At 38.0% G+C, this 21126-nt stretch overlaps 1 protein-coding gene across 12 annotated transcripts; it reads left to right on the forward strand.

The window, feature by feature from the left end:
- The first annotated feature begins 1561 nt into the window (after positions 1-1561).
- On the forward strand, positions 1562-16938 carry LOC107760681 (putative GPI-anchored protein At1g61900). Of its 12 annotated transcripts, none has more exons than XM_016578766.2 (8): positions 1562-1872; positions 3219-3344; positions 3999-4853; positions 14686-14931; positions 15034-15048; positions 16108-16251; positions 16394-16441; positions 16682-16938. In XM_016578766.2, the coding sequence occupies exons 2-8, from the start codon at positions 3311-3313 to the stop codon at positions 16750-16752; spliced, it is 1413 nt and encodes a 470-aa protein (XP_016434252.1). In that variant the 5' UTR covers positions 1562-1872; positions 3219-3310; the 3' UTR covers positions 16753-16938. The 12 variants fall into 12 exon arrangements, with proteins under 12 accessions (XP_016434252.1, XP_016434253.1, XP_016434255.1 ...); XM_016578767.2 differs by having other exon boundaries at positions 16111-16251; XM_075243885.1 differs by having other exon boundaries at positions 1603-1872; positions 3219-3393.
- The last annotated feature ends 4188 nt before the right edge of the window (positions 16939-21126 follow it).

Below are 21126 nucleotides of genomic sequence, written 5' to 3' on the forward strand. Positions count from 1 at the left end.
TTGAATGTTCTTTAAAGCATAATAATCAATGCATATTTAATGGTTTAGATTTATTTTTTGACAAAAGTATTAAGAAAAATATGACAATTAGAAGATAGCAGTTTAATTGATACGCTTAATAAAATAAAAAAATTTAATTCTTTTTCAAATGCCTAAATTGCTTGTGGAATAATATTAATAACTCGTGTTATCGTTGCTTCAGCGGAATGAAGTTTTCAAAACTTACCTAAGATCAACAATGTCACAAAAAGGTTAAATGGATTAACTATATTATCAATTGAGAAATATTTATTAGGAGTTATTGATTATAAGAAAATTATTAACAAATTTATATCTAAGAAAAGCTAAAAAAATAGACTTCAAATAAATAATAATTATTTTAAAAAAAATTAAGGCCCCTCATAAAGTTTGGCTTTAGGCCACAGAATTCGTCGGGCCGCCACTGGTGATTTCACCTAATATCAATTGATGAATATAAAGATTAATAATGGAAATTGACAATAAGATAAAGCAAGCCAGTGTTTGAATGGAATTCAGCCCTTGAGCTTGAATACCCTCGAACTGATTGGTGCAAGAACAATGAAAAATGTAACTAGCTGATGAACAAGAATATGAACTAAAGAAAAAGCGTTATATTGCTTTGATATCTAGAATGTAAGTGTCTTACAAATGATTGGAGCTCCTCTTTATATAGTAGAGAAATCCTAATTATGGTGTAACTCTAATTGCAGAAGGGAATCCCATGATTAGCTAATTAACCGTCCTTGATTTGATCCGTTCTGAGATTTCCGCCATGATCTTCGACCAGTCACAGATACTTCGCCTTTATGTTATTATGCTACCTTCGATCTTTCTCGATGTCTATCTCATTTGATCTCAGTCGCTACCGACCTCGATCTTGAGAAGTACCTCGAATCTCGAACTCGATATCTTGTCCTCGTGCCTCAGTCTGATCTATTACGGGATCGATCTTCGATCCTTCACACTGATCACGATAAATCAGTAAAATCGGGTGGATTCGATTTTAACCGTATATTCCCTCCGTTCCAGTTTATGTGACCTATTTTCTTTTTGGTCCGTTCCAAAAAGAATGAACCCTTTCTAAATTTGGAAACAATTTAGTATAAACTTACAACTCTACCCTTAATGAGAAGTTTTTATAACCACACAAATACTCTGGACCCCTTTTTAATTTGTTTAGGACCACAAATTCAAAAATTATTATTTTTTCTTAAACTCCGTGCCCAATCGAACAGGTTCACATACATTGAAACGGAGGGAGTATTATATTTATTAATATGGGAACATGCACAATGCGCCAACACTATGACTAGTCCTTTTATTTTGGGAAAAAGAAAATACATAAAAATACAAGAGAATTTTCCATGTTCCACTGCTTTTCCAATCAGTCAATCATAAACAAGTCTGATATAATGCATTTCACTTGGACCCGAACACCAAAAAGTGCGGGGTCCATCCCATTTTTACGTGGAAAAATCAGGTGGTTTGATGGATCTTCCCATTACACAACCGCAGGGTTACACTTCATCATATATATAAAAGAAAATAAAAAGAGCCACCGGCAAAAGAGGACAGTAACATTCGCACCCCCCCTCTTCAAGCCGCGGCGCCCCACTTTATCCATCATTGAGCTCAACACCTACTACTTCCCCTCCTCTCTGATAATTATTATAGGGTTCTATTGATATTTTCTTGGACATTTACCCACTTTCCAAATATAGTCAAATTTGTGGGTTGATTTTCACTTAGAAAAATGGTCTTCGTGTTCTTGATTGTTTGAACCCTTGCCTGCCATTCTTTAATGACAACTGATAAGAACACTTTCTGTTCTTTACCGGGTTTTCACTTCAGGTTCATCCTTATCATTTTCTTCTCTTTGTTTCTTTCTCTGTATGTGTATATTTGTTTTTGGCTACTACCCGTTTGGATTTGCTTATATTGCGATCTTAGGGACTTAAGCTACATTTTCCTTTTTAATTTTGTTTTCTGGTTGTTTCGCTCTTGAGTTTTGAAACGAGTGCTGAGGGGTATGTTTGAGAAGTGTCCTGTATGTGTGTTTTTTCATAGGGCTGATCTATGTGCATAGAAAGATTAGGCTTTTATGAAAGATTTGGTTTTCTTGTCTTAATAAGAGTTTTATTAGTGGTATTTTCAAGTTTCTAGCTGTAACTTTGTGTATGAGAGCTATTCTTTTTCTCATAAGGAAGAATGGACAAGTTTAAGGTATGAATACTCTTTGTAGTCACGATCTTACACCGTTATTGGGATAACTTGGACTGTGGCCTTAAAATGGAATGCAATTATGGGAAGTAGGATGAGAAAGGAATAATTGGATGATGGTGATATGTAAATATGCCATTTTCTTATATCGACAAAACACGAGAGAGATGCGTGGTATATAAGTAGACAGACCTTAGGCTCTAGTGACGCGTTTTAAAGCCATACAGGTCTAGGCCCAAAGCGGAATATCACTAGTGGGCTGAGCTGTTACATATGGTATCAGAGCCACTCCGCGTGCAACCTTGAATGGTGGTGGGACAAACCCTAGGCGAATCCCACATCGACAAAAACGGAAGAGATGCAGGGTATATAAGTAGACAAGCCTTAGTCTCTAGTGACGTGTTTTAAAGCCGTTCGGGTCTAGGCCCAAAGAGGACAATATCACTAGTGGTTTGGGCTGTTACACATTATTAACCTTCCAATTGTGAAGTAGAAATTTTAAGACCTGGAAAAGAGTGAATTTGAACCTCCATTACTTTTCAATTCTGCATACGGCAAACTAGGGTAAGACAATGATGAAAGAGAGGCAATTTAGAACATCTTAGTCCGGTTCTTTCCTTGGATTCTATGGATAAGAGTTGCATTTAATCTGCTAAGGTCGCTTATGGCCTTACCCCAGTTTACCATTGCAAGCTTATCAGTTGTCTACTCTGCAAATGGTTATTAATCTTGCATGAGATGTGAGTTATACCTGGCTAGATGTTTATTTAATGCTTCTCCAACAAGAAAATGATGCATTTAGACTGCCTTGTGGAGGGTACAAAGCATGTTATGCTCCTCTCTGTTGTAGTTCCTCTTTCTTAATAATAAGATCCAAGCTTATATATGGATGGATGCCTTTGCTTTATAAGGTGATTTAGGATTCTATGGTGTTGCCTGATCTCTTCTGCATTATAACATGGTTCGATCTGGTGTAGGTATTGCGACTTGACCAGCTCAATTGGTGTACCATCAGCCGACTAAAGGTTCCTGTTGCACGTCCCCATGTTGCCGGAGGGTTAGTGGAGTCATGGCTTGTATAATGATTGTTAGTCGTCTCAAGGGTAAAGCACTGGGCTCATGAAAGTTTTATGCTACACTTTCCTTTATCCGGTAGGAGATCGGGAAAGACAAAACTTCACACTGTCACTCTGCCCTCCACCCGTGACCCAAAAGCCACCTGGCCTGCTCTAGATTTTCTTGGGCTTTCTGTTTTGTCTCTTAAGAAATGGCATCATAGGTGTTTCCAGTTTTTTATTTTACAAGTTCATGGTTATGCATGCAGTTATAGAGAAACTCTTTGGTCTACAACTCTTGTTGGTCACATGTTTTATGCCTGATGGTGGCTTTCGTATTTTCCTTGTTTTCCTCGATATGGTAAAAAACCTTGTGGTTTGGAGGTGGAAAGTCCTTCCCACTAGACAATTCCTCTCTTGTCGGCTTTATAGTATCCATACTGAATAGAAAATGATAATTGCTGAACCTTAGTTTTGATTGCCTCGTTTTCTTTGCACCTCAATCACATAGTTTATTTTCATGATGATTTTTTCTCAAGTCTCAAGCTACATAGGATTTACTTGGCATTATTACATGAAGTAACCACTTTCTAAAGGTAATTGACATATCTGAACTCGTATAGAGTTCTGTGCATGTGGCATCTCTATCTAGGCTTTAAATTATGTATGCTTGCTGAGATACAGACTTTTCTCATATTGCAGGTTCGTTTTGCCACCTGCTGCTAGTAGTTGCTCTCTGGTTGTCTAGCTATCAAAATGTAGTGGCTCTGCCTCTGTTACCTAAACCTTGGCAAGCCCCTTCCATGTCTGAACTACCTAGCACACCTAACAGTGGAACTTTTCAGCCAATTGACATATCACCCGCTATGATCCCCCATTATCCTTTTCCTGGAGAACCTTTGCCACCAATGTACCCTTCCTTCCCAAAGACTTATGACCCTGTCTTGACTGGAAGATGCCCTGTAAATTTCTCAGTCATTTCGAGCATCACAGGAAAAACAGCATCTGATTGTACTCAATCTTTGTCTACAGTAGTAGGGAATGTAATATGCTGCCCGCAGTTTAATAGCTTACTCCACATATTCCAGGGATTTTACAGCAACCGTTCTGATACTTTAGTTTTACAAAATGCGGTGGCTGATGATTGTTTTAAAGATATCATCAGTATACTAGCCAGCAGAGGAGCAAACAGCTCCTTATCTAGCATGTGTTCTGTAAAGTCGTCCAATCTGACTGGCGGGTCTTGCCCCGTGAAGGACATCAGTACCTTTGAGAAAGCATTAAATACAAGCAAACTGTTAGATTCATGCATCACAGTTGATCCTCTGAAAGAGTGCTGCAGGCCTGTTTGCCAGCCTGCAATTTCTGAGGCTGCACTTCAGATATCTGGGATAAAAACGGCTCTCAGTGATAAGAAGAACATAGTTGGAGCACCTAGTGAAATTGACACTCTTAATGATTGTAAGGGAGTGGTCTATTCATGGATTGCTAGGAAACTAAGGTTTGAGGATGCCAATACTGCATTTCGGTTGTTGTCTTCCTGCAAAATTAACAAAGGTAAGGATTTTAGCACATAATAATGAACTTCTTATTGATTATTGAAGTGCTTATGTCTGGTTCAGTTTCATAGTGCACCTTTCTTCCAATCCTTACTCCTCTGCTCTTCATGCTACATATTTTCTGCATTCTCTGTTAAAACCTTCACTGTTCTCTTATTCGTGTTCTTTATGACATGGGTATTGGATTGAGGATATAGGTTCTAATGGCTGAGACCGCAATGGAGGTCAGAAAGGGATTTGAACTCAAGCTTGTGGTCTTTATCCAGAGTTTAAGAAACTATTCTTCTGGCTGTTATTTGCCAAGTCTAAGTTTTCTGCTTAATTTGAATGGTGAAGATGGTTATTTTTGAGTTAGCTTTCTCTGCTTTTAAGACAATTCTCAAATGTTGGCCCCATTATATATCTCATTTTGTGTTATGTTCGGCTCTGAATGTGCTTGAGTTCTTATACTACAAGAGTTTTAAGCCATATTTTGTATGTTATGATTCTAGGGTCCAACGTCAGTCTCATTATATGGAAGAGTATTAAGCTGTATTTTTCTATGTTAATTGATAGTCTCATGATGATCTGGGTAAGGTGCTTCTTTGAAAACCTGTGAAAAATTTTGGTGGGTCTTAAGAATTAACTTTATCAACTATATTGCGATACTTTTTTTGACTTCTTTGGTTTTGCTCTCATTGAAGTCTCCCTAGGTAGAGCAGATCATGGCATGAAAACCATGTTATGACCTATCAAAGCAGTTTAGGTAGAAGATTTTCCATAATTACATTGTAAAGGACATTGGGTGAGCCAATCCGTGCTTAGAGGTGAAAATGACTGACCTTGTCCCACTAAATGAATGGAAAGCTTAGGTGGCTCAAGTAAGACTACTAGATTCATATGTGAGAGTTGAAGGACTCAATTACTAAATTCAAGCAAGCCATGTGACTGATATTAGCAAGTCACTTCTACTGTGGCTTCTTATGGCTTCACGACATAGGGTTGTAAAAGCTCGTTGATTAGACATCTGATCCAGTAATAACCATTGGATTTATGCTGGTTTCTTTGCGGACCAAGTGTATAAGTGCTTATGTTCTTTTATAGTTTAAGAGTTGCCGTTGTTAGGAATCAATATCTTTCTCAAAAATTTAAGTCGTTGCTAGGATACCAGCAAGTACTTGTGTGATTATCTAACGCATTTGCGGATCTAAGTGTCATAGTTGTCATCACGCAAGTCTTAGGATTCGCGAATAAGGACAGGGGTAGAGTTATACGTTTAATAAGTATATTAGTATGTATTCCATTATTTATTTAGAATTGCCCAAAAATACCTCATTCAGCAATGTGATATAACTCAATTTCTATTAATTAAATTTAGTGGCCAACAATTATTGTGTAATTCTGTATTGCTTTTTTATTTTTAATTAATTAAATAATCATGGTTTACTACTCAACTTTATTGAATAATTTAGTAAAACAATTGAATCAAAATAAGTCTAAATAACTTTTTGTAAATACGTTATCATTTCATTCTTTATGTACTATATATATGTGTGTGTCTGTGTGTGTGTGTTTTAAGGCTAAGACAAGCAGGCCCCTATCTTTGCAATTCGCTCATGATTTGAAATTTGGTAGTAGCCCAAAAAGCTTCTTTTTACCACTTCTCCTTGGCTTTTCTTTTCTTCTTCTTCTTCCTCCAAATCTGGGAAAACCAGAAAAGCAATTGGAGTAGCGACAACATCAAAAGCAATCGGAGTAGCGACAACATCACCTTCACTTCGTCACAAGATTCAGAACTCATGTCGCAGTGACGAGCAAACTAGTGATGCCTCCCTCGCATCTTTTTCCTTCTTTTTTCCCCTTTCCTCTCCTTATATTTTTCCTTCTTTACATTCTTCATCTTCCTGGTTGGAGTACCTTACTTTGCGTGACCAAAATCTATACAAATTCCCACTTATGCCGTGTTGTGTTTACACTGGTTGCTAGCTGACCTCAATTTGCACATCCTTCAATAGTTAGCATCTTCGATTCATAAGTTTGTTGTTTCCTCGCCCTCAAGGCTTTGGTTTAGCGATGAGAACACAATACATGATGTGTGGGTTAGGCACATGACATGATTTCAGACTCTTCAGTAAAGTCCAGTATTTTAGTGGAGATTGAGGACCTATTATTATGAGTTTGACATCGTGCTCCAGGTGGCCCTCAGAGATTTCTAGGTTACAAAATAATGTTAGTTTTGTTTCCTTGTTTATTCTCTATTTTTGTGTTTTAAGCTTTAATAGCTGTGTTTGTTATTTCTCTATTCTAACTTTTAAGCTTTATTTGCTACTATTTGGTCCAACAACAACAACAACAGACCCAATATATTCCCACAAGTGGGTTCTGGGGAGGGTAGTGTGTATGCAGGGCTTACTCCTACCTAGTGAAGGTAGAGAGACTATTTTCAATAGACCCTCGGCTCAGAAAAGGCGAGAAAGAAGAAGAGGAAGAAGATGAAGAAGAAGAGAAGAAGAACAAAAAAAGGAAAGAAACGGAAGAGAGAAGAAAAGGAGGAAGGAAAAAACAAGTAGTACCAAGTAGTAACAACATGGAAATATGATAACTGAGGCGAACTAAACAACATGACGTAATAAAGATCTAAGAATATGAAGGCACATGAGTGCTACCAATACTTGAGGAGATACTTGAAACTATCTTTCTTGGGGATAAAAAAAGGAAAGAAACGGAAGAGAGAAGAAAAGGAGGAAGGAAAAAACAAGTAGTACCAAGTAGTAACAACATGGAAATATGATAACTGAGGCGAACTAAACAACATGACGTAATAAAGATCCAAGAATATGAAGGTACATGAGTGCTACCAATACTTGAGGAGATACTTGAAACTATCTTTCTTGGGGATGACTTGAGTATCAAGCTTCACATCCACGTTCGCTTCATGAGTCCCGTCACTGAATCTGCACTTTAGGTCTTCTGTTTTGGTCCTGCTCAACCTCCAAACCTCCAACCTCTTTCTCCCATTCCTCTTGATCTCCAAGTCCATCAATAGGAGCCTATGCTGGGTCGTGAAGTACTCACTCTTGATGACCTTGCAATCAATGCATAGACTTGTATCACATATCCTGCACAGAAGGTAATCAATTTGAGTCCTGGCCACTATGCTTCGGAAGGTGACCAGGTGCTCCTCCCTTTTCGACAAAAACTCGAGTTAGCTATCACCAAATCAAAAGCTCTAGCGAAATCCAACAATGAGATACCTCATTCGTTCCTATCCCCAAAGTCGAACCCGCCATGCACATCATCATAACCTCTAGCAGTAGCCCTAATATGACCATTGAAGTTCCCTCTAATGAATAGCTTCTCGGTGTGCAGGATACTACGCACCACCTCGTCCAAGTCTTGCCAAAATTGTCGACCTCCTAGTCCAAGCCTACTTGAGAAGCGTACGCACTAATCATGTTAACAATAAACCCTGCAACTATCAGCTTAATACTCATCAACCTATCGTTTACCCTCATAATCTTGACCACTAGCTCCCTGAGGTCTCCGCCAACTGAAATACCTCCCCTATTCTTGCCCCAGCGCCTCCTGGGTACCATAGGTTAAACCCGTCTACATTCTGTGCCTTATACGCACCATCTAGTCTCCTGGATACATGCTATGTTGATCTTCCTCATCTGAAAAATCTTACCTAACTTTATAGACCTCCCCGTCAATGTCCCTATGTTTCAGGACCCTACTCTCATCCTAGAGGCTCCCTTACCGATGTACTTTCAAGGTTTTGCGTCTCTCAAGCACAAAGAAGAGAGAAAAACAAAAGCACCTCGCTACAGTTTTTCACAAAAATAGCGAAAGCGCTCTTCAAACTCATGTTATAATAATGTAAGATGAAAAGAAACCTCGCCTACACGTTCTTCAATTCTGCAAGATTGCAAGAAGCCTTGAATAAAGGAAGAAAAGTGAAATAAAAATTAAATCACGTTTTTGAAGTAAGAGCTTAGAAATATTAATCACCAATCTTTATTTTCAACATATTAAGCCCTTTAAATAGGCCTTATAATGAGTAAAATTGATAAGGTTAAGGAAAACTAATCCTAATTAAATTAGAATAAAAATAAGGTTAAGAAAACCAATCATAACTAAAATAGGAAAAATAATTCTTGTAGGAATGGATACCAACTAGCAATCCTAGTTTGACTAGAACTACAAATATAATTCTACTAAAACAAAAATTTAATTACTAGGAAACAAGAAATAATAAATCCTAACCTTTGAGGAAAAGAAATCCTAATCTTGGATTAATTCTTGGACTTCTTGAATTTCTTGGATTTTTAGCTTTTTTGATATTGCATCATTCTCCCCTGGTTGAAAAAGACTTGTCCTCGAGTCTAACTGCTTCTATATATGGCGCAAGATTTGCTATAATAAGAATGGGGACCCAACGCTCACCAGGTTTCAAGTTACACTTTGCTAGCTTATTATAAAACTTCTTCACGTTGTAAGAAAACTTAGCATGTGGCCGAACTAAATCCTACTTTCTAAGTTTAAACTTTCTACCATGCCTTCTCCAATCTTTCTGTATTGACTATCAAACTTCAATTGGCGATGTGAAGTTATTGGTGTTAGAACTTCATGAAACTTAGCCAACTCCATGCCTAGCTTTGAATTAAGTATGGAGATCAGCGCTCTTCTTGAGTATGCATCAATTGCATCGCTTGTACACCAATAGTCTCTTTGATGATAGCCATACATATTTATGATGTGAAGACATCTTGTTTCTCCAATGTATGGACTCAAATTCTCTATTATCCACTTCTTTATAGGTAATTTTTCCTCTTGTACTATAATATTTCTATGGACTTTGGAATTAACGCAATATGTTTTCTTGTTTGGAATGATAAAGTCAACAATCAAATCAATATTGTGTTGAGCATCTCTGAAAGCCGGAAAGTCAATTACACACATAGTTAATGGATCATCATAAAACTTTGGTGGTAACTCCTCAATTTGTGGATTCAATGCTTGGTCCTTGTTTTTTTTTATATTGGTCTTCATCAGTTTCGTCCTCTTCATTCCCATTCCCTTTATTATCTGAATATTTATCATATTAAGCATGGTGCCTTGGTACTCTTATGTCTTGGTCAGCTTCAATCTTTTCAACTTGCTCAATATAGCTTGCACTATGCGGTTGAATTGGTGGATATCGGAATGGTAGACGTGGTGGTATCATTGGTATGGTATGTGGTGATTGAAGCACCAAACCTTCAATCAATTCAGTCAGATGCTTTATTGATTCCGTCAAACTATTTAGCTGCAATTTAATTTCTTCATTGTCTCGTTCAAGGACTATAGTTCTTAATTTTTGAATTTTTAATTGAAGATCCATTGAAGAGTATCACAAACTTGCTATTTTCTTGTTTGGTAACACGATGAATAAGACAACAAGGTAAGAATTCGGACTTGGAACTTGCGCTCTGATACCAAATTGATGTACTTTCAAGGTTTTGTACCTCAAGCACAAAGAAGAGAGAAAAACAAAAGCACTCTGCTAAAGTTTATCAAAAAACTAGCGAAAGCGTTCTTTAAACTCATCTTAGAAGAATGTAAGATGGAAAGATACCTCACACCCTCACGTTCTTCAATCCCACTAGATTGCAAGAAGCGTTGAAGAAAGAATGAACAGTGAAATAAAAAGTAAATCACGTTTTTGAAGCAAAAGTTTAGAAATACTAATCACCAATCTTTATTTTCAGCATATTAAGCCCTTTAAGTAGGCCTTACAATGAGTAAAATTGATAAGGTTAAGGAAAACTAATCCTAATTAAACTAAGGTTAAGAAAACCTATCCTAACTAAAATAGGAAAAAGAATTCTAGTAGAAATGAGATACCAACTAATAATCCTAGTTTGACTAGACCTATAAATATAATCCTTATTAAAACAAAAATTAAATTAATAGGAAACAAGAAATAAAAAATCCCAATCTTTAAGGAAAAGAAATCCTAATCTTGGATGAATTCTTAAATTTTTAACTTTCTTGATCTTGCATCACTTACCCCGTTCCCACCTTGCTCCCCAACTCCCGTCCCACTCGAGGACATGACCTTACTCCCTCAGTGGGTATTAAGTAATCACTAGCACTAAACTAGCAAAGAGCGAAAACAAATAGATATAAGCTAAGAATTCGAGAGCTTAAAAACTAGGCGCTACTACGAGTATAGTAAATCTACCTCGTTTCCAATCTACCACTATGCAAGTAGGTAGTTAAAAAATAAAGGCCAAATACATGTGCAGGCCCTTAAACTTGTCCATTTATTTCATTTAGACACTTAAACTTGGGATAGTACCTATTGAACACTTGTACTTGAGCTAATCTGTATCTATTGAGCACATTTTTTTGACTTGGCAAAGCATGCATTCTTCACTCTCTTTGAGCGCGTTTGGTGTCTCAAAAATGGGTGGTCCATTCCCTTTTACTTTTTTCTCCTTTTCTTTTCCACAGAATTCATTGGTGCTCTCTCTCCTCCTCAAAAAGGGCGTTCCAATGCCCTCTGGTTTTCCACAAAATTCATGGTTTCCACTTTTTAGTCCTCAGTGTTCTTCATTTTTAAACCCGTGTTAAATTCAAACACATTGGTGCCTAAACAATCAAAACCCATTTTTTAGAATCATTGTTCTTGCAAGATCAAAATTACTAATAAACTACCTCAACTGAAGAGCCTCGTTTAAGTATAAACAATATCACAACTTTCATATATTCTGCCATTAAAATCCAAAGACATCTAGCAAAACAGAGAACCAAACAAATCTTGCATAATATTCCTCCTTGCTTAGCCACAAGCTCAAAAAAGAGAAGCTTTTTGAGAGATACAGAAATGTCGTAATCAGTAAGCAGCTTTTTTATATCAATTCAATTATTCAATTGCCTTCTTGTTTGATGATCTTTGCCTTCGAATGAAGCAAACGTCCTCTAGATGACCTATAGATGGAAGACTCTGACGAAATCAGCATGTATTCGGTATTTTGGGGTTCGGTGACCATTGGTCCGACGAAGAAGACAATGGAGGGGAAGAAGTATTTATTTTATTTTATTATACTTATTGCCATGTGTCATTTTATCATTTGTTTTTGCCAAGTCAACTGTGCGTGAGAATCACGCGCTCATATATTATAGCGGGTTGCCAAAAATGTGCTCAATAGATACAAATTAGCTCAAGTATAAGTGTTCAATAGGTACTATCCCAAGTTTAAGTGTCTAAATGAAATAAATGGACAAGTTTAAGGGCCCGCACATGTATTTGGCCAAAAATAAAAAAAGACGATAACTTAAAACTTATGGACTCTAGTTGCAATTATAGAAAGGCAAGGAAGTGTTGTCTGCCTAGAACAATAAATCCAACTACAGGTAGCCGACGAGGCAACCAAAAATAAAGGTTGTGCAACAACAACAACCCAGTAAAATCCCACAAGTGGTGTTTGGGGGTAGTGTGTACGCAAACCTTACCCCTACCCCGGGGGAGTAGAGAGGCTGTTTCTAATAGATCCTCGGCTCAAGAAGACAAAAAGAGGCAATATATTAGTACTATCAACAAAAAACATAGAAATAATAACAGCATCATAAGAACCAGAAAATAGATGAAAAACAATAACAATAACCAGTAAATAAGGCCAGACACAATGAAAAACGGAGAATAGTGTGAACACAACATTAACCACTAGCAGTCTAAGACAACCTTTTCAGACTAGCCTTACACCTGTACAAAGTAGAAAAAATGCTCAACTACCTCCTAACCTACAACCCTAATGCTCGACCTCCAGACCTTCCTATCTAGGGCTATGTCCTCGAAAATTTGAAGCCATACCATGTCCTGTCTGATCACTTCTTCCCAATACTTCTTAGACCACCCTCTACCTCTTCTTGTACCCGCCAAAACCAATGGCTCACACCTCCTTATCGGGCCATCTGGGCTTTTCCTCCGTACGTTCACGAACCATCTGAGCCTTGCTTCCCCCATCTTGTCATCCATAGGAGCCACACTCACCTTCTCCTGGATATCTTCATTCCTAATCTTATTAATCCTAGTGTGCCCGCACATCCACCTCAGCATCCTCATTTCTGCTACTTTCATCTTCTAAATATGTGAGTTCTTAACTGGCCAACACTCAGCCCCATACAACACGACCGGTCTAACCACCGATCTATAAAACTTAGCTTTGAGTGACGGAGGCACTTTTTTGTCACACATGACTTCATATGCTAATCTCCATTTCATCCACCCACCCCTAACGGTGTGTGACATCCTCGATCTCCCCATCCCCTGGATAACTGACCCAAGGTACTTGAAACTGCCTCTCTTGGGGATGATATGTGATTCAAGCCTTACTTCCACGCCCGCTTCCCTCGGCTCCGCCGAACTCCAGGTATTCCATCTTAGTCTTGCTCAACTAGAAACCCTTAGACTCAAGGGCCTGTGTCCAAACCTCCAGCCTCTTGTTAATGCGGCCTCGCGTCTCATTAATTAGAACTATGTCATCGGCGAATAACATACATCATGTCACCTCCCTTTGAATGTGGCGTGTCAGTGCGTCCATCACCAAGGCCAAAAATAAAGGCGGTATTAAACACAATCAAAGTTTGCCGGCGAGGCAACAGGGAGGAACAGAATCACGGTTATGCACGCAAATATGAATGAGCGAAACAGGTAACAATTGCTCAAGAAAGATAGGGCCTAAAATCAAGTATACAAAACAAGCAAGTTATGTCTACCTAAGCAATTACTCCAACGACAGGTTGTCGCCGAGGCAACCAAAACTAACTGATGTAAACACACTCAACAATTGTCGGCAAGGCAACCGGAAAAAATGCCCGCAACTATGATTCAAGAAAGATGGAACCTGGATTATAGTCGGAGATCTCCCAATGCACTGCTATTGCTGCCTGCCAAACATCATCTCGCCGGTGCTCGAGCCTGGTTAAAGTCGTCTCCACTGCGCTGACCAAGATAAAATACAAGTGCACGTATCCAACAAAAATAAAAGGAGAGGAAAAAAAGGGGTCTAGGATTTTCCTGGTTGCAGCAGTTGCTGCGCAAAAAGGGGAGAGGGAGAAACAGCAAGGAGATTGCCGGCGGTCTTGGGTATCGGGGCAAAAGGAAGGGTCGAGCGGGTGAAAGAGAAGACGCGAGGAGGTGAAACAGAAGCTGGAAAGAAAGAAAAGGGGAGAGAAGAGAGGGGTCTGCTACCCACCACACCTACGCCGGCGACTGGTACTGGGAAAGAAAATGGGAAGGGGCGGAAAGGGAGGAAAATAGAGAGAAGGGAAGAGAAAGAGCGTGGAGAGACAAAGAAAAGAGAAAACGAGAAGAAGAAAGGGAGGGGGGACCTTACCTGTGCATGCGCTGATGAGAGGGGTTGACGCCGAAAATCGACCGGCGTGTGTGTGTGTGTGAGAGAGAGAGAGAGAGATTTTTTTTTTTGGTGATAAAAAAAAAGTTCAAAGTTGCTACTATTTGGTCCAATTATGCTAAATTCACTGAAATTCCGGTTAGCTTGTTAGAATTGAGGCGCCAAATTCATATGAAAAGATGCAGCTTTGTTAATGTATTAAAGTTGTATGTAGTCCTTGAAGGGGAATTATCCTTGAGATAGAAATATGCAGCCGTCAACTTGTATGATATTTTCATCTCTTCCCTAAATTAAGTGAGGAGGATAAACTCAGTAATTTGCTCCTCTATTATGCCCAAGTAATTTTTTTGATCAACTTTCTTTTTTTCTTTTTGGCAGAGTACTAACCTTTTAACGTATGTTTTCCAAGCCTTAGAGGCTTCTTTCTAAGCTGTTGTCTTTTGGATGTAGCTTGTCCCCTGGAATTCAAGCAGCCATCTGAAGTGATCAATGCATGCAGAAATTTAGCTGCTCCAAGTCCTTCATGTTGTAGCTCGTTAAATGCTTACATCACAGGGATACAGAAGCAAATGTTGATCACAAATCGGCAAGCAATTTTGTGTGCTGCTGTATTTGGTTCTATGTTGCAGAAGGCTGGAGTTATGACAAACGTTTATGAGCTTTGTGATGTTGACTTGAAAGATTTTAGTCTCCAAGGTGATTATTCATTTTGTGATTTTGTCCATGTATTTATGTCTCTTGTTTCTTCGAGCTGACATTTGTGTTCTTTTCACCTGGCTTCTGTTTGCTGTGGAGCAGCGTATGGGCAAGAAGGTACAGATTCTCTTTTAGAGTCCGAGTTTGGAAGTTGATTCGTAATGTGTAATTAGAGAATACTGAGCTATAGTTTGAATTGTAACTATAATGTGTTATTAAGAAGTATTGGGTGGGTATTACCAATCAAAAATAAAATAAAATTGGCTGGGTGTTCATCAAGCTTAAAAACTGTGTAAGAAACTTATGCACTAACATGGATATTGATATAAGTTGTGGAGACCCCATGAACATCTGATCCGACTCTGGGTCTGGATATCAGTGCATATCTCCAAATGGAAGATTTGCAATTTTAGGTTGAGAAATAGTATTGAAAATATCTTATGAAATTTTGTGTCTTGTACAGCTTAATGATACCCCCTCTTTGTGCTCTAGTGCTGTTTTTTGTCTGATATGAGAAAAGACACTCAGTTGCCGTGCATTCCTGATAGATTCTATGAAATGTTCTCGCTGTCCACATCTTCTGTTGGAGTGGGGGGGGGGGGGGTTAGGTTTGGGCTGAGACACTCTTTCCTAACAGTGTGGATCTAACACTCAGTTGATGCGCATTCCCCATAATTTCTGTGAAATGTTCTCTATCCACATCTCTGTTGGAGTGGCGTGGGGGTGGAGAGTAGATTGAATCATCCTAACAGAGCGGATCTACTCTAATCAGATTAACAATTTCTTTAAGAGGCTTATTCGTGATATCAGAATGTCGTTTTCGATGTCCGGAGTTTAGCCATAAAATCAACAGAGCCATTTCCTTATCTATAAGTATCTCTAGTTATGTACATGCCCCTTAGCATAAGAAGTTAGGATCGCACACTATTTGCACATATTCGGTCATGAGAACTTAAAGGTTCTGATTTAGGTTCTTGGGATCTGGAAATTATGTATGTATCTGCTGTTAATGAGAAACAACTTAAAGTTTATAACTCTCTTTGGCTTTAGATTTATATGGAACTGCATGTTACTGTACTGGCATTTTGTTGATGGAAACAGTTTGTGTTTCCAAAGCACAATGCTTATATATTCTTGGTCTAGTTTATACTGATGAAGTTGTTCAAATTAATGAAGCAGGGTGCTTGCTTCGAAGCTTGCCAGCAGATCTGGTGTATGACAATTCAACAGGCTTCAGCTTTACTTGTGACTTAAATGACAATATTGCTGCTCCATGGCCTTCATCATCGTCGGTGACATCCTTGTCTCTTTGTGCTCCTGGTAACTGACTGAAAATTGGCCATCTTTTTTTGCTGATTCCACAAAAGTCAGGAGAATAAAATGAGGCTTGTTTTTACAGAATACTCTATAGCTAGTGTCTCTGGCTAAATACCGTCTTTTACTGAATCACTTGAATTTGCAGAAATGTCTTTGCCAGCTTTACCAACATCACAGACATTGGGCATTTCTGGTGAGGATCTTTCAGTTCCTAGCTTGTTCTTTATGCTCTTCGTTGGAAAATGAGTTAATGTTAGCCATTGGATAGTCTTGTATCCTTATCACGAGGGAGGGAGGGGTTGCAGATGGTGTTTAGCTATGCCATAATGTTATGAGGTCTCAAGGTCGATTAACGGAGTTTACCTCTTTGTAGGAACCAATTTCTTTATTTTGAGCTGAAAATATGATACATGTGTTGTTGCCATGATTGCAGGTTGTCACCTGGGTAGAGTGCATTTCTTTGTGCCCACTCTTCTGTTTTTTGTTTCAGCATTATTGTACTGAATAGAGCCCATAGATAGACAGACACTGGTGGCCAGATCCGATGTATATTTTTGAGTATCCTCATGTATAGCTGCTGTATTTTGCTTACTTATTCGTGCTTTTGCGATAGAGATTGTCTGAAAAATTGCATGCAATGTGCAATTTATTCTTCTGCTCTTGCAATCTTTGGAAAGATGTTCAAAACTCCACTTAATTGAGCAAGGTCAAACGGAAAAATTCAATCTTATTCTATTATCTCCGCGTGAAAATAAAGAAAAACATCATTGTGCAACTGCAAATAAACTATGACGCCTAGCGTGGAATGTATTTGTAGTTGAACGAGCGATGTCAAGAACATGCTACAAGGAGAAAGGATGAGGTGGAGAGAGGAAAGTATGGCAACGTGTACTACTTGATAGCTGACATGTGGTAAGTATTGCTAAGTCACCATCCTGCAAAGCAAAGTGGAAGGTCAGGAAGAAGGCTCCGAGTTGTCTATACTAAGGACAAGTAGGGACTTTCCACAAGTTCATTTTGAGTTTCCAGAGAGGTGATCGAGTGTTCGAAAAAATATTTACTACAAGTGTCTTGATAGCGGTCATTAGGTTTCAAAATATCTGGGATTCGATATTAATTTAGTGGTTAAAAGAGTCATCATTAAATCGTTAGTTACAAATCCTTCAGACGTAATGATCGACCAAAATTAATGTTCGTAACAGCTGCGTGATTCACAGAAATGGCTACTTAGATCAGACACTATAAATACTACTAGTATTTAGCCACTTTGCAGGGCATTCGAACATGTGCTTCCTAGGCAAGCTAACATTAGCTAAATGATTAAAGCAGTATAATAATTTAAAAACATAATAAGAAGAAATAAAGAGCAAAATCTCGTAAAATGCATAATAAATCCATAACTATCGCTGTCTAAGACTATTCCGTGAATCTAGTGTCACAAGTACATGAGCCACTAGAATACTACATATAAAGTCTGAAAGGTAATGCAAAATCTGTCTGATAGAATAGGTCCGAGCAATCACCTCTGAATGCTGCTAGGACCAATATTGGGATCTGTACAAGAAGTGCAAAAATATATTATGAGTACAACTTATCTCATGTACTCAGTAAGTATCGAGCTTAAACCCGACGAGATAGTGACGAGACTATGATAAGACACTCACTAAAAATTTGTACGAATAATAAGCAGAGAAGCAATAACAATGGAGAGAAACAAATAACAACATAATGAACAAAATAAAATAAATAGATATTAGAGGGCCCCAGAATAACATCACATTGCAACCTCAAAACACAACACGGTAACAGAGCATAACAACAAGAATAACTACATAACACCCTTTTCGTTGTGGCTCGCAACCTGATCCCAAATATCAATAACAATATAAATACCGTTGAGGCGCGCAATCCGATCCACTATATATAGCGATATTGTTGCTGCGTGCAACCCGATCCAATATATAATAATACTGTTGCGGAGTGCAATCCAATCCGATATATATAATAATACTGTTGCGACGCGCAACCCGATCCATATATTTAATAATACTGCTGTGGTGCGTAATCCGATCCGATATATCAATAACAACCAAATACAATGAATCTCACAACATAACATGAAAGAGAACTAAAACACATAATTAATCCTCTAAGGCAATCCGATATAACATAGTAGAGTGATACAAAAAACAAGTAAAGTCAATAAGGCGTGTAAAGACATGAGAGAGGTAAAAATATCTATTTAATATCATATAAATGCACATAACAATTAAAAATATGTAATAAGGGAATACATATATAGCAAGTAAAACATGCATCAAGTATGAGCACCTAACAAGTAAAATATGAATTAAGCAAAGATATGGTATACTTAAAGACGTAAAATAAGTAATACACCCCCACCCCCATGCTTAAACCCATGACAACAGATATACACTCACCACCTTGCATATATGCTGCCCTCACATATGGATCACGTAGTAAATAGATCAATCATGTCCTAATTCCCTCAAATCAAGGTTAACCATGATACTTACTTTTTTTCAGAACAAGATCAACAACTCAACATGACTTCCCCTTTAGAACAAACTTCCAAACCACCCGAATCTAGTCAATTATTGTTCAAACAAGCTTTAGAAACTACATTCGTACGAAAAAATTGATTTTTATCATGTTTGGAAAAGTCAACAAAAAGTCAACTCAGCCCACGTGGTCGAAATCCCAAAATAAGGCCAAATCCCGATTACCCATTCATCCCCGAGTTCAAATATGTGATTTGTTTCGAAATTTGACCTTAATTTGAGGTCTGAATCTCAATTTTATAAAATTCCTAAATTCCACCAAAAATATCAATTTCTTCCATATGAAACCTAAGATTTGATAATGAAATTCATGAAAAACTAATGAAAATTGAATAAAAACAAGTTAAAGTTACTGACCTATGAAGTTGGGAAGAAATTGCTCTTCAAAAATCGCCTCTATGGAGCCTAGATTTAAAAAATGGTATAAATGAGCTAAGTCCCAAAATTTTCACATTTTACCCAGCTGTAGGTATCGCAATTGCGAAGTCCGCACATACGAGCAGCTAGTTGCAATTGCGAACCATCCCCAGAGCTTCCAATATCGCAAATGCGATGCATTGATCGCAATTGTGATCCTGGGTTGTCCGCAAATGCGAACTCAGCTTCGCAAATGCGAAACTGCCCTAGACTCTTTCAGTGTCGCAATTGCGACTTGAACTTCGCAAATGCGAAGGCTATATACTTCGCAAATGCGAACTTAGCTTTGTAGCCGTCCCGCTTCCCAATATCGCAAATGCAAGCAGGTCCTCGCAAATTCTAGGTTCGCATTTGTGAATAGAACCTCGCAAATGCGAGACATACAACCCAATTACACCAACACCTTCAGTTATGCAAAAACAACCGCAACCCATCTGAAACTCATCCGAGCCCCTCAGGCTCCAATATGAACATTCACACATGTATATTAACATCATATAAACTCGCTCGCAAGCTCAAATCATAAAAATAACATCTAAAATCAAGAATCGATCATCAAAACTCATAATTTTCAAAGTTCAAACTCAAATTTCCAATTTTCTGCATAAAGCGCCGAAACGGCTTCGGGTCACTCGGGACCCCAACAAAACATGCATACAAGTCCAAAATCATCATATGAACCTACCCAAATTGTCAAAGCAGTGATCCACGACCGTTTACCAAAAAGGTTGACCGTTTAACTCTAATCATTTTCAAAGTCAAAAATCATATTTTCTTTAAAAATTCACATTTAAACTTTTCGAAAATTGACAGAGACCATGCATGCAAGTCATAAAACATCAAATTGGGACCCCAATAAAATATGCATACAAATCCAAAATCATCATATGAACTTACCCGAATCGTCAAAGCAACGATCCGCGGTCATTTACCAAAAAGGTTGACCGTTTAACTCTAATCATTTTTAAAGTCAAAAATCATATTTTCTTTAAAAATTCACATCTAAACTTTCAGAAAATTGACAAAGACCATGCATGCAAGTCATAAATTATCAAATCGGGACCCCAACAAAACATGCATACAAGTCCAAAATTATCATATGAACCTACCCGAATCGTCAAAGCAGCGATCCACGGTCGTTTACCAAAAATGTTAACCAGTTAACTCTAATCATTATCAAAGTCAAAAATTATATTTTCTTTAAAAGTTCACATTTAAACTTTTCGAAAATTGACAAAGACTATGCATGCAAGTCATAAATCATCAAATTGAACTATGAAGGTCTTGAAACGTAAATGGGATGGGGGATAATACTCAGAACGACCTATCGGGTCGTTACAATTCAAGGATACTAACAATTTTTAGTAAATTTTTATCAATTTAAACTTTTAATATGGCTGGAGATTTTCCAATCAACACAACTGAGAATAACCAAGTTGGAGATGACTCTACCGAGTACAATAAAATGATGGAGTGCATTTCCCCAACTCTCTCTGAGGAATTCCTCTCTGCATCGTTCTAAGGAACCGTCATATGAACGAGTAACTGGAGAAGCATTTGAAACCTTAGAGTTGACGGAATTCATACATACATAGAGAGCCTATATTAATAAATTAATAAGTACATAATGAATAAAGGTAACTATGAGTGCTAGGTCACTTGCGTTACCAAGAATCGATCTTACTACTCTAACTACTGCACCCCAAAATTCTGGTACTGTGGGAATCCCATATGGAGCCGGAGTGGAAGGTTCAGGTACAACTGATAATTTAGATTTATAAAATTTAATTTTATTCCTGCAGAAATATCTCAAGGAGAAAGGTGAACTTATCGAGAAAATACCCGAACTCTCACCCATAGCCAAAGGAAATCGATATGG

This window comes from Nicotiana tabacum, chromosome 22, assembly GCF_000715075.1.
Source record: "Nicotiana tabacum cultivar K326 chromosome 22, ASM71507v2, whole genome shotgun sequence".
NCBI lineage: Eukaryota > Viridiplantae > Streptophyta > Magnoliopsida > Solanales > Solanaceae > Nicotiana > Nicotiana tabacum.

Excerpts from the sequence above, each read along its gene's own strand:
- LOC107760681 (XM_016578766.2), top strand. The coding sequence starts at position 3,311 with ATGGCTTGTATAATGATTGTTAGTCGTCTCAAGG. Across the intron at positions 4,854-14,685 it reads TTCCTGCAAAATTAACAAAG|CTTGTCCCCTGGAATTCAAG; the intron begins GTAAGGATTTTA and ends TTTTGGATGTAG. Across the intron at positions 16,442-16,681 it reads ACAGACATTGGGCATTTCTG|GTTGTCACCTGGGTAGAGTG; the intron begins GTGAGGATCTTT and ends CCATGATTGCAG.